This window comes from Cryptotermes secundus, unplaced genomic scaffold, assembly GCF_002891405.2.
Source record: "Cryptotermes secundus unplaced genomic scaffold, Csec_1.0 scaffold114, whole genome shotgun sequence".
Classification (NCBI taxonomy): domain Eukaryota; kingdom Metazoa; phylum Arthropoda; class Insecta; order Blattodea; family Kalotermitidae; genus Cryptotermes; species Cryptotermes secundus.
The window spans coordinates 1,187,909-1,201,911 of NW_019729208.1; the positions used below are offsets into that span (position 1 = coordinate 1,187,909).

Consider the following 14,003-nt stretch of genomic DNA (forward strand, 5'->3'; position numbering starts at 1 on the left):
AGCGAAGTAGTCTGTGATTATAGTGGTAAAGAGATACGTTTTTGGATTATGTGGTGTTTGCACGATCAGAAAATACTTGTTTGAAAGCGTTAAGTTCGGGAGTTATAAGAAGACGCATATTTTTGTTACGAATATCTATTTTCGATCTGGTTTTTGTTTTCCTGCAATGCACCAGTTCAGTCGATTGAGGTTAGTAACATTCGATGTGACAGAAACACTATTGACCTTTCGAGTACCACCGGCAGAAAAATATGCCGACGTTGGAGCGCAGTTTGGTGTGATTGTAGATCCAAATGTGATAAGCGCAAATTTCAAAAAGCATTGGCGATACATGAGTACCAGTCACCCAAATTTTGGTCAAAGGACAGGCCTGGGTTGGGAAAAGTGGTGGAAACTACTGGTCAACAAGACATTTCAAGACACTGTGCAGGGAAACGCATATAATGTGTCAATTTTCGACACTATTGGTGATCACCTTATAGAATTGTATAAAACATGTGAGTGTTGGAAGACAGTGGAAGGTGCAGAAGAACTTCTTAATCATTTTAATAAATTACGTGTACCGTTAGGAATTATATCAAACTATGATGAACGTTTAGAAACGGTTCTTGAAGCTATGGACTTGCACCATCATTTTCAGTTTATCATAACGTCATATTGTGCTGGTTTTGAAAAACCAGATTCCCGAATATTTCGGTTGGCACTGTGTCAACTTGGAAATGGAAGTATAAAACCAAATGAAGCCCTCCATGTTGGTAACATGCCTGAAATTGATTACCTAGGTGCAGTGAAGGCAGGATGGAATGCTGCACTGGTCCATCAGAATCCTAAGAAAGTGACTGAACACTATCATGGTGTTGATCCAGAGCTTGTATTTGAAACTCTGAAAGATTTTGAATCATACATTACTCACCTTCATAAGTAATGGTTAAAAATATATGAGGGTTCTCTAGATACTGGTGTTTGAAATTTTATGAATATTGTGGCATTTAGACTCATTTCTAAGTGGTGATTCTGTAAACAGGGGCCGTTGCTAGGTATTGCCCGCAACAACAGACGAGCTGTTTTCTGTAGTCCATGCTGCAACCGTTGCTATGCAACAGTGGTAAACATGCCTCTACAACAGTAGAACTGTTTTCTGTGTGGTTCCTGTCGAAGGGTTATCAGTGGGACAAATTTGGAGTGTAGTTCAGTTGTGAAACAGTCAGTCAGGAATGACACGAGTGCAGACGCTGACAGATCTCCACCGTTAGAAACCTGTGCCAGGAAATGACTAGTGAAGACACTGCAGACTGAAAAGACTTAGCATTTGCAGCAGTTATTTTAAAATGTGATTAGCAACATTTTAATTGCTTGTAGTTCGGAGTTATGGTAAAATAGTAAATAAAGACACAATCCAAACCCCACCTGTAATCACCACTACATGTGACATAGCAGTAATCATACAAATGACCATTCATAGAAGCTGGTGTTGTATGATGCTCCAGTTTATCCTATACCACCAAAGACTAATGGGAGTGGGAACTGTAAATAAGAAAATGTATTGATCAAGGTCTTTTTTGCCTGGTGGCATATTTCTTGTGCTATATGACCAATGTTGCAGTTGTGATCATTCCAGTTACATATAGATATTTTCAGTGATTTCCTGGGCCTTTAGGTGGTCAGCACAACAAATCCCCATGGCCGTTAATTTCGATTTTCTAGACCGGAGCAGCTATTTCCTTGAAATAGCTCCTCAATTATCATCACGAGGCTGAGTGGACCCTGTTCCAGACCCACTGACCACTAGACCACAGAGGTGGTCTAAGATACTGATCAGAATTTGAATAGTACTTTTTTTTTCTGGGATGTGATACCATGTAGTCTGATGGAAGTTTCCTGATGTTCCTGAGGAATGTAGGCCCTCTATCTTCAGGGTCAAAGAGATGAGAGAACAAGCTTCTGCCTGCATACTTACTTGGCTTACTCTTCAGTACTGAAGATGCAGGCTGTATGTTCCTCTGAAATGTCTGCTAACTTCTGCTAGACTACACAGCATTACACCCCTCAAGATTCTTCTCTGTCACCCCTGTGAGAATCTCATATCCAACATGTTCAGAATTTGTTTAAAAAAACCATCACATGCCCTGTACTTCCTTGTTTATTCACCATTAAGTATGATGAATGAAACTACTGACATACTGTTATTTTGTATTTTATACAGCACTGTAAAAACAGTATTGTAACTTAAGATACACATTTTTGCCATGACAGATGGTTTACATAATGAACTAACCCCATGGACCTGAGTCCTTCAGAAACCACCAGTTGCTCACCTAGTCAAGAATATGTCAACATTTTATGCAACCCACAAGTTTATTACCATGTCCACTAGAGCCTGTCACTGGTACCTATCCTGAGCCAGATCAATCTAGACCACATTATCTAAGATCAATTTATCCTCCCACATCCCAGTGGTCTCTTTCCTTCTGGCTTTCCCACCAATATCCTATGTGCATTCCTCTTCTCCACATGTGTGCTACATGCCCTGCCCATCTTATCCTCCCTGGCTTGATCATTCTAATTACACTTGACAAATAGTGTGATCTTTATGCACCTCCTACCACTTCATCCCTCCTGGCTCCAAATATTCTCTTCAGCACTCATTCTCAAACACACTCAGTCCGTGTTCTTCCGATAATGTCAGTAACCAAGACAAATGGTTTACATAAATGCTACATGTGAACACTCATTGCTTGACACTACATTAAATTTTGCAGTTAAACTGGTTATCACACTGAAGAGTACTGTCTTCTGGGATGTGACATTATGCAGCTCGGTAGAAGTTTACCAACATTTCAGAGGTATGTACTACCTCTATCTTCAGGGTTAAAGAGTAAGCCATGCAAGCATAGATCAGGTAACTCTGTTTAATTTCTTCCCCAGACCACTAGTTTGTGTGTTTATTTTCTATTTGTTTCTGTCCGTCACTAAACCATTTTACTTTTGAACGGTACAGTAACTAGATATCTAAGACTACTGTCTTCTGGAATGTTGGTTAGATCCAAAATTCGAGGAATATGCTGTCTCCATCTTCACAGTATGGAAAATAAATGGTACACTAGAACTGAAACTACACCAAAGAATTGTAATAAAAATAAAAAAGAAATAAAAAAAGAACAGGTTTTCAACCATTGAATCTGGGCTATCCTTACAATTTCAAAATGACAGTTCATTATAAATGGGTAATATTATATTTACCTACAAATTTTAAAGACTAATTATAATTAACTTATTTTATTATGTATACAATGATAAAAATAGATACAAATATTTGCATAATTATGAACTCTTGTAAAAATTAACAATACACAATAATGATGTAACAATAAAACATGAAATCAACTTATATGAAAGCCAGAATAATTACAGGAATGAATATGTATTCCTACATAACCATTTTCTCTGCGCACATCGTTTTCATTTTCATGGTCTGTACTGTAGCTCTCATACACTTCTTGAATTTTATGTTATATATCTTCTATCTGAAATTCCTTTCTCTTCTTCTTTCTGAATTTCTGTCCTTTAATACTCTCAATTCTTTTCCTCTTTGCTTCTCTTTTCTTTAAATTTTTCTTTATTTTTCGTTTTGCTGCCTTCTCTGGTTTAGTCAAAACCTGAAACAATTGAAATTGTATTTTAAAATAAACCCACTTTTAGGCAGTGAAAAATAATACAGATGCAATGATTTTTATTTCTATTCATAATAAAGTGTCTTTTTATATAATGATTGAACAACTACTGTATTTGATGTCAGCTTATGTAATCGTAGTTAGTATGCGGTCTTCTGGGTTGTGACATAGTTCTGTGGGCAGAAACAGACGTTTCAGAGGAACATGCTGTCCCCATCATCAGGGTTCAAGTGTGTAGGTTCAGAAATAAGCCTGTTTAGGCTTAGGAGCATAGTCATGAGATCCAAGAAGAGGGGAAAAAGAAAAGAACCCAAGCCTAGCCAATGGGAGGAAATGGACAGAAAGCATCCCCAAAAGGGACACACTGGTTTATTGTCACAGCATGCACAGTTCATTATGTAACCCATTCACTGACAGAATTGTATCTTACTAGCTTTCTAACCAATAGGTCTGTTCTGTAGTCTTTATAAAACGTATAATATTGTGATGACTATTTCTTCACTTAGTGTCTATATTTTGTTGTTAACCTTCTAACGCAGCATATGCGTTTACTGATGAGTGACACCAGAGTTCAAGAGAAGATATGTCACTTTTATGTGAGAGAAATTCTAAGGTTTATTTTCTTTTATACTATAACACTGACATCTGATTCCAAGTTTACATTTTAGTCATGCTTAACAGCACATCATAGCCCACTTAAGTTAAAGTCAATACTGCACATAGTTTTCCCTCCAAAACTAAAACAATTCAATTTTGTGATAAAGAACACATTCAGAAAATGCATATTTTGTCTGAGAGGCGATTTCTCCATTGTAAAATTCACAGAGCTCTTCCATAATAACCCACTGACAACTAATCAATGCTGAACATGTTCTGGCTATTAATATGAATCATGATATTGAATGTAAGAAAAACTTTATTATTAACTATGTACAATTAATTATGTAGTGTAACAACTCTCTTAGGTTGGTATTTTCATAATATTAAAAAAATCGTGGCAATTTTTCTGAATGGATCTGATGGTTCTTCACAAGTACAGATACAGCCAACAGCTGGCATTAGCTCTTGGCTTTTACGACTTGTCAATTTTGGGCTGGATGGGCATTGCCTATGCCATTTTTGTATATACATGATTTAAAAAAAATTGTTAATATTATGCCTAGGAGAAAAGAACATTTAAAACACCACACAATAATAGCACCACGACATGTCTGGAGTGCCTAGCAAAGGCACAACTATTTGCATCATAACCCTGAAAGGATTTAGGGCTGATAAAGCATAAACGAATATCTCTTAGATGAAACCAAAGTCCTTTCCAACCTAGAAAATCCAAACTTACCTCCTGTGCTCGGAGTTTCTTACGATCTGCTCGCCTTGCAGCCAGATTGATTTGCAGACGGGAAAGATGTTGCATGTACACTTCCATTCCCAACTTCTTTTTTATTAAATCAGAAACCTCTTTGGCCAGTTGACACAATTCTTTCCCTGAATCTGATTCATCAGTTCTCACCAATTCACGGACCAGTGGTGCAAGGAGCTGATCTGCCAGAGGAGAAAGTCCATCACGTCCCAGATCCAGAACAATAGCACCAATCCACTTGAACACGGCTGTACGCTATAATTTCAAGGCAGAATAAGATAAAGGTAAAGTTTTCACTGTGCTTAACTAATTAAGCACAATGCCATGAAGGTGTAGGGGGGAGTGGATGTTTAGATCCATGTTTTCTTGACCTCAGCACTAGCTGGAGGTGAGTGGCCTGCTTCAAGCCCCGGCCGCTTTAACCCCTGTACCCACTGGATAGGAGGTTGGGTGGACTCCAGAGCCAGTCTGGATGACATGGGGAAGTGAAAATTCCTGACCCTACCAGGAATCAAACTTCAATTCCTCGGTCGTCCAGCCTCTAGCCAGCTGCTATACTGACTGCACTATCCTGGCAAGGTAGAATGATAGATAGAAAGATAGATAGATAGAAAGGAATCATCTCATCTGCAGAATTAACATAGCATTCTAGCTAATATTACCTATGTGATGTAGTGATGGAATGTTTGTATGTATCAGTGTTTAACATAGATTATAATCTATGTTAAACACTGATACATACAAACATTCCATCACTACATCACATAGGTAATATTAGCTAGAATGCTATGTTAATTCTGCAGATGAGATGATTTTAATGCAAATTTCATTTGAACTGATAGTATGAGAAAGAATGCATGCATAACTTACCATAGCTGTTGATTTTGGTGCTCGAACTACCTCGATGTTCACTATCTTCCTCATTCGTCGAATCATCCAGAGCAATGAAAGTTTAATCTGATTATCTTCTGACTCTTCGCCTGACTCATGTTCCTCATTTTCATCTATCTGACCTCCCAGAGAGACATTCTTAAGCACTCTGCCCAAGAAAACCAAATCTTTCACCACCTGCAAATATTTGAGTATCAGGTTATGGACAGCAGTACAGGGCTGGTATGTCAACAAGGCACTATTTCTCACTGAAAATTGTTTAGATGGAATAAAATGAAGTAAGAAAAAAAGCAGCAAAAATATTATTTAATCAAAAAGAAAGGGAGGGAGGGGGACATCAATCGATATGTATATATTGATTGATTGATCAGTAACTGTCAGATGACAGGTCCACAGTCTCTTCCAAAACAGTTCCTCCACTTAATGTGATCTTCTGTTTTTGGAAAGAGACTGTCCAGGAAAAGTGATAATGTGGTAGTTTTTCCATTTGCTTTCCACATCGCAGTACAACAGCCGTTCAAACCACTCTGGTCACGCCTGTTGCTATACGAACTTGAACCATCTCGAGCATCATTTGCTCTGTGCTTCAAGTCGCTGCTGATGACGCTGCTTCCGGCATCAGTTTTTGGTTTTTGGTGTCTCTCTTCGTCTGATGCCTACCCTTTGACCTGTCCAGCAAGGGAGGCCCTGCCAGTAGCTACGCTACCGCTGGTATAGCTCTCAGGGTCCTTGGCATACTCAAACCCCCTCACCACGATAAGGTGGAGGGGGATGTATATATATAAAAATGGAAATACCAATTTAAGCAAAGTATAAGAGGCTTAAACTTGGCGGTGGTCAGGCATACGACCGTTTAAGTGACTAGACTGCCGTGGTAGCAAATACTACTAGAAATAGTGCATAGTCTGCTGTACTGAGCCTAGACTGACAGAGGCCTTGTATATATTATACATGCTAGATATTAAGATTCAACTGTAAAAAAAAGTGTACATAGTGACAATGGATTGATACTGTTGACTATGACTGACAAATGACAGACCCGACCTCTCATCAGAGAGGGCGCTCCACATGGACAGGACAGTAACTTTCGCTTAAAAACTAACATCTGGTCATGAGCCCCAGCTGGGGCTTGATACCAAGACAGACTGACTGACTGTCAGTCACAATGTGACTTTTACAATTGAAGCAATTTCAATGTTACCATAAAGCAGTAGCAATGAACTCTGCTCAAGAGTATCCAGGTTCTTCTGTGTTATTCTGTGATGACAGATACCTTGTGTTGGTCTGATCCCCCATACAAGGAGTCCTGTCTGTCTCAGTAAGTTAGAAAAAAGAAAAACTAAAAAGAGGAGAATCTGATCCAAACTGGATATGGAATGATATGTATGTTTACAATATCCAAGAGTTGCTGCAATGTGCACCTGTTCCACAAGTTCAGCTCCAATATCACATGGTTGAAGCTGTGCACAGAAATCCAAGACAAGAGACTTAAGCCTCTGCTTCGTATGATGATAAAAGTAACCACACTCTTTTCTAGAAACACTGTGATGACTAGATACTGCTGCGGCAACCTTCTTGACATCTAGTGAACTAAACATATGGCCAAGAAATTGTGCAGCAGCAAGACGGACCCATTCATGAGGATGTGCTAGAAGACCCTGAGCAGTTTCTGTGAACACAAAATAAAATGTACGATGAATACCACATTTATATACTGAATATCATGGTATATGGTCAGCACTTGTGTGTCATATTTTAAAAGGTCAGGGTTTGAATCTCAATCTGGATACTGGAGTCTATTTTTATGTATTTTCAAGCATATATTAGGGCAGTCCCTTGAATATATCACAACTGCTTCTATGCTTCTTAACGACTACACTTCATTTGAGGTATAGGATTGTTGAAGCCTTGAAACAGAGGGGGGTGCACAATAGATCATTGCAAGTCACGGTGCAAGAGCTGGTCTAGCCCTGCCCTTTATGTGTTATTTCATTCATTCATTCATTCATTTCACGCTTCTTAATATTTTACTCATAAATAAACCTTTAATTTATATATAAACAACCACCTCTAAGGAGCACAATCTTCCTGAGAAGGCATTATTCACTCAATCAGCCAAGAGATTCTTAGGCTTTTAAGGAAAGGTTCACTGCTGTGCCACTGGTGCAATACATACAATTCACAAAATATCATTAATGTACTAGACTCTGTATACACAGAATAACTTCAATGTTGAGGAGAAAACAGAAAGATGTGTAGGAAAACACTAACACAAGAACTCTTTCATGACAGTCACCTGCTGTACACTCCATCAAGATCTTATGGCCAATGCCATGCCAAATAACTTGCTCTTGGGGCTTATGGAGATGATGCAAAGATTACACATTTTCTACTGAGGCTGCCATTTGTTTCTGAGGTTCCCACAGCAGTGACTATGAACATCTGAGTTGGAGAAAGCCTGCTGTTTCAGAGGACTATATCATCCCCATCTTCAGGGTTGCAGAGTAAACCAAGCAAGAAACCAGCAGAAGCAGGAAGCAAGCTTAGCTTCGAACTACAAGATACCTGGCATATTTAATCCATGTAACAACTGTTGAGCAACAGAAACACAACAATATAACAGCGGGGTTATGCAATCTGTTTCTAGGCAACGGCTTGGTAAACACAATTCCACGTTTTCAATGGAATCTGTGCAGAGTGCTTATAGGAAGAGTGAATTCAGAAGCTAGGAGCACTTGAGAGTACAAGGAAGAAAATGAAGCATGTCCTTAGTGAACTGTGAAGATCGGCTTAGTACAGATTAGGTCAGAGGATTACAAAGTGATTGAAGACAAGGAGACTTCATAGTAATTTGAAGTGACAGTTTTTGTGTTGAGATACATTGCTAGGAGACGACTGGTGGAAACTGAGAATCCTAGTGCAGTGCAATGGTTAACTGTAAATTGTGTAAATCAATGATAGCTAATAAATCCAATCATCCAACCTAGAACCCATTATTTTCGTCATGCGTAACCCCCCCCCTACACATTACAATATTACATGGATGGTGTAAATCAGTAACAGTGTTATAATTAATTGTAGTTATGACCTGTAAGTTGTTAATAAAACAAATTAACAATCCAAACTCTATCTCCAGTCACCCAAACATGTTACAATATTATAACCCAAAAGATTATTCTCTTCTTTTACCTGGTGTCCAAATATTCTGCTGCACTAGATATGCAACTATTTTTAAACAGGTTGGTTGGCAGCAATGACTGAGTTGTTTCCCAGTTGACTGCTTTGCCTGAATAGCAAATAGTTCTCCTCAGTTTAAACCTACTGTGGCATGTATACTTGTTTCTCAGTGTCTGTTCTGGTTCTTTAATCCCCTTCTTTCTATAAAAGATATGTGTGTAATGCCAATGGGAAATCCAGTGGCTTGTGAGAGGGCTAAAGTAAAACTGAGTATAAAAAGAAAGGTGGAGTTACTTATAAATTCATCTGGTTCAGGATAGGGACCAGTGGCAGGCTCCTCTGAAGAGGTCAATGAACCTTTAGGATCCGTAAAATGCTTGGGAATTTCTTGATTAGCTGACTGTTGGCTTCTCAAGGGGAGAGCTCTGTGGAGTAAGTTAGATTAATCAGACCCTGCTTTGGAAGTAGAATAACACAATGATCTGGTAAGTAACGGAAATAATTTTATGCTTTGATTTTTGTATTGGATCAAAAAGAACTGATAATGTACCTGCAACAGTCTCCATATCATCTTCCCATTTTGAATCGGTAAGAATGTCTGGATGGGAAGTACAGATTTTCCGTAACAGCTGGAGCACTTGGAAAAGAAGGCGATCTCTCACCCTTTCATTTTTCTCCATTTCAGTTGGACTGTCATCATTTGGTTGTGCAATTCTCACATATCTCCCTGGTTGATCATCGGTAAAATCTGAGCTAAGGTGTTGCACAATGAGTGAGAGTACTTTTGGCAATCGATTCTCGAAGTCCGATTTCTCAACTGTAACGAAGATTCCACACAGCTGCGCAGCCAACCGGTTATGCTCCACCTAATGACCAGTTATTAAAACACTTCAAATTCAAATTTCACCAACATTTACCACATGTTTGCTGTGCATATGAATGTGCCTAGTTTCTAGTGCCTCCAGATATGGCCTCTTTGGCCATTATGATCTCTCTGCCCACCTTGGAAAAGACATACAACAGAGATGGGCAAACTTTATAGCCAAAGTGTCTGGTTTTGGGGTTGTAAACGCTGTTCTGGGCTGGAAAGAGGCCAACACAGGTTCTTGTTATAAATATGAACATTACTGAATTCTGCCTATAGAAAAGAACATGAGAAGATGGCACAATATTTCACAAAACATTTTCTTATAAAGTACAGGTTATGAAAGCAACACTACAGAACTGTACAGCAGATTGGATTTAAAGCAATATGAAGAAACTCCTTCCACCAGCTGATAAAATAAATAGCAAATCTAAACATCTACTGTTACTATTAATGCTAGCAGTGACCAACTAAATGCCTGACATTATAAGAAAATGCTACAGAGATTGAGAATGGATTGATCTGTACAACATTTCTAAACCTTTTGGGTCAAACTGCTACAAACTAAAACAAGAAATAATGTAAGAGAAATAAATTCATGCCATAATGTTGGTGACAGGTAAGAATATGGGGAAAAAAGAAGGAAAGAAAAGGCAGTGTTACAAAAGTAACTGAAAACTTAAAAACACTCAGATTTAGAAGAAAATTTTCAATGCATATACCTAGAGGCTGAACAAAGTACATGCTGTTGAAACTGCATTCTGAAGGCCTTTTAGAATGCAAATGTAATGTAGAAACCTATGCATGACAAGACAAACTTTGTGTTTTACATTTATCAAAACGGAAACAGTTCAGAACACTTTTTATGCAACGCACATAAAATCACAACAGAAGATCAGTTACTGTACATCGCCAAAACAAAACACTGTTATGTTTTAATTTGTCATAAAACATACATCTGAGTCTCCTTGTCCAAAACTAAATTTAAGAATACCTTTAATACCTTTCACTGAGTCAACAAAATCATGTTTCATCTTGTAAAATTTCTGTCTGCTTTGACCAACTTCATTAAAATGTAACTTACAATGTGAAGATGACAAGTTAGACTATTAGCTACAGTGTACCAAACTGGTTTATAAAAGTTAAACAGCCATATGGAGCAAAAAATGTGATATAGTGAATCCTGTTAGTTAGTTCTCACTACACAGGAAAACTTCTGTGTGGTAAAACTGATACTGGTTCACAATTTCTAAACTTTTAGATAAAAATTCTTGGAGAGCATTGAAATGAGATCTGCTTTTTAGCCCTGGAACAACAGAATGGTGCATGCTAAACCCACCAATACTGGTGTAAGAAGGAACTGTAGAAAATTTGCGAGACAATCTTCTGTGAAGTACACTTGCGCATTACTGGCAGCCTCACTTGATCGGAGGAACATGTGATTCTTCTGGCCCACAAAGTCTTAGTTTATTATAAGGTGATGTGGAAATGGAACAGTGTTTAGTGGACAGATGTGTTACTTTCAAATACTCAAACTTCAACAATTAATTCCCTCCTCTCAGTCCTGAGACAAATTGACAACGTTGTCATAGTTTGCATACTAAGTGATGTCATGCACTCAGGCACTCAACCACTTGGTTGAGTGATGTGCAGAAGGGTGAAGCAGGTCAGTCTGCTGCTTGGCTTTGTGCATAGCAAATCATCTGATAATGTTAAGTGGTACCCACACCACACAACAGCCACCCCTCACATTCCCCTCTCATGCACAGCCACATGCCATCGTTTGCTTTGTAATGTCCAGCATACACTGTTACAGCTTATATGAATCAAGAGTTTCAAATTCACACTAAGAATTCTGTAAAATAAAATGTAATACTCTACCTTATTATCTTTGAACCATACAATAATTATATCAAAGAGCTGATTACGGGCATGTTTATCAAGTCTTTCCAACATAGTTTCAAGACAACGTGCAACCATTTTTCTGCATTCTGGTGAATCATCATTCACAAGCTGAGCCCCAAGAGCAACGAAGAGAAGACCTGAGTGTGAAGTCAAGACACCCTGCAGAAAAATAAAGCAAATGTCTAAAAATCTGAGTCTGAGACAACAGAAAACTTTCTAAATTTCGATTCGGAAACATTTTTAAATTAACAAAACTATAAATTTGATGCAACAATTTGCACTGTGTGACAAATATAAAGAAATCACAAGATTTTCAGGATATGAATGCTAATGAAAATCACCGCTGAATACACCCACCATCATAATCACCCAAAAAGTATGGTCTTCTGGGCCATAATACCATGCAGTTCAGAGAGAGCCTGATATGTTAGAGGGACATACCACCTCCATCTTACAGGTCAAAGAGTAAGCCATGAAAAAAACCTGCAAAAAGCAGGCAGCAACTGGAGTCTGCTCAGTCTGCTGCCTGGCAACCCACAACAGCATCATGTCACAGCTGTCATCCCACATTTACAAAACTTTATACATATATGCACATGCATGCTTACACACAGATTTATCAGTGCAATCTAATTTTGGTTACTATCATAGAGAAATAACAGACAATTTACATGAAGACAAAATACCTGTCACAGTGAAGAATGTTCTGAACAAAAGTTGCCGAGAAAAAATAAAACATACATTTTAGGCCCAACACATTTTTTTCCAAGATTTATGGTTTTCAAGATGATTAACTAAAATCTGGAGGTCATAACAGAATGAACACACTAGAGTTAAGTTACATGTGCATTCCTAACTTGCTACATTTTAAAACGTACTGTTTCCAGTTTTGTGATATGAAAAAGAGCTGAAGCTAACCTTCACATCACTCTTGCATACTACTTCACATGATTGCCAATGGTGGCTTTATATTAAAGTACAGCATAGTTTCAGTACATACAATTGGAAATGAGGTGATAACAGACAGCACCATCTCCAGAGCAGACTCTCGCCCTGACTGAACTTCATAGTTCAGCTGAGAAATGTAGAAAGCCAGGTGACGCTCCAACTTCTTGCCAAGAGGGTAATCCATAAGGAACTGATGGAATACCTACAAGCAGTATACAATACGTTGTAAGCATTACTTCTTCATAACAGCAACAAAATAATTACTGTTTCGAATGGCAGTGAAATGGACAGTTTTTTTCTTAAAACCATTCCAATTTAATACCAACTTCACAGTCACAAGGAACAACCCATTTTTCCAAACAAGATTCTGGTAAGTTGATCATGGCTGCATACCTGATACTACCTAATTTCATGAAAGTCAAAACCATGGTACAGTCAACTCTCGATTATCCGGGCTAATGGTGGGGATGGAAGCCACGGTTAATCGAAAACCCGGTTAAGCCAAATTTTATTATACGGGCTGGACGACTGTGAAGGGTCGGAGTTCGAGTCCCGGTAGGGTCAAGAATTTTAACTTCTCCAAATCGTCCAGACCGGCTCTGGGGTCCATCCAACCTCCTATCCAATGGGTACCGGGGGCTCTTTCCCCGGGGGTAAAGCGGCCGGGGCGTGAAGCTGACCACTCACCTCCAACTAGTGCCGAGGTCAAGAAAATTTGGATCTATACATCCACTCCCCCACACGCCTTAATGGCGTAGGGCTTAATTCGTTGAGCAGAGGAACAACTTTACCTTTTACCTTTTAATACCTTCATAATACTATAGACCTACCTGTATTTAAATTTATTCATCCTCATTTCTATGTCATCTCATGGCCTATTTAATACTTTCTTTACATTACACTCAGTATGAATTAGTTATTTCAATCACTGTTCAACAACATCCAGCACTTTTTACGGTCACACTTAACACTTAAAATAATTTAATACTGTCTTTTGCTTTTTCGCGGCATTTTCCTTTTTACGGATATCCGTACGAAGCCTACGTAATATTAGCTTGTCACTTAATAAACTGTCCTCTTCACTCTCAAGATAGTCTAGTAAGGATTCCAAATGATTAAGCGCAGCACCATGTGATACTTTCTTACTGGCAACACTGTCCACCTCTTCCTCATTCTCACTTTCTTC

General features: G+C 38.5%; 2 protein-coding genes across 2 annotated transcripts in view; one reads left to right on the forward strand and one right to left on the reverse strand.

Moving 5' to 3' along the window:
• The first annotated feature begins 16 nt into the window (after positions 1-16).
• On the forward strand, positions 17-954 carry LOC111865369 (rhythmically expressed gene 2 protein). The gene has a single exon (XM_023853337.2). It carries the CDS (start codon positions 167-169, stop codon positions 923-925), a length of 759 nt encoding a protein of 252 aa, XP_023709105.1. The 5' UTR covers positions 17-166; the 3' UTR covers positions 926-954.
• Positions 955-2,874: 1,920 nt separating this feature from the next.
• The window catches only part of LOC111865360 (small subunit processome component 20 homolog), a 65,832-nt gene continuing 54,703 nt past the window's right edge, over positions 2,875-14,003 (reverse strand). The window contains exons 28-34 of the mRNA XM_023853311.2: positions 12,870-13,019; positions 11,846-12,028; positions 9,650-9,965; positions 7,344-7,591; positions 5,902-6,099; positions 5,011-5,286; positions 2,875-3,656 (exon numbers count right to left, since the gene is read on the reverse strand). Of these exons, the coding sequence (XP_023709079.1) occupies positions 3,510-3,656; positions 5,011-5,286; positions 5,902-6,099; positions 7,344-7,591; positions 9,650-9,965; positions 11,846-12,028; positions 12,870-13,019 (1,518 nt within the window). The 3' untranslated portion in view covers positions 2,875-3,509. The remainder of the gene's footprint in view (positions 3,657-5,010; positions 5,287-5,901; positions 6,100-7,343; positions 7,592-9,649; positions 9,966-11,845; positions 12,029-12,869; positions 13,020-14,003) is intronic.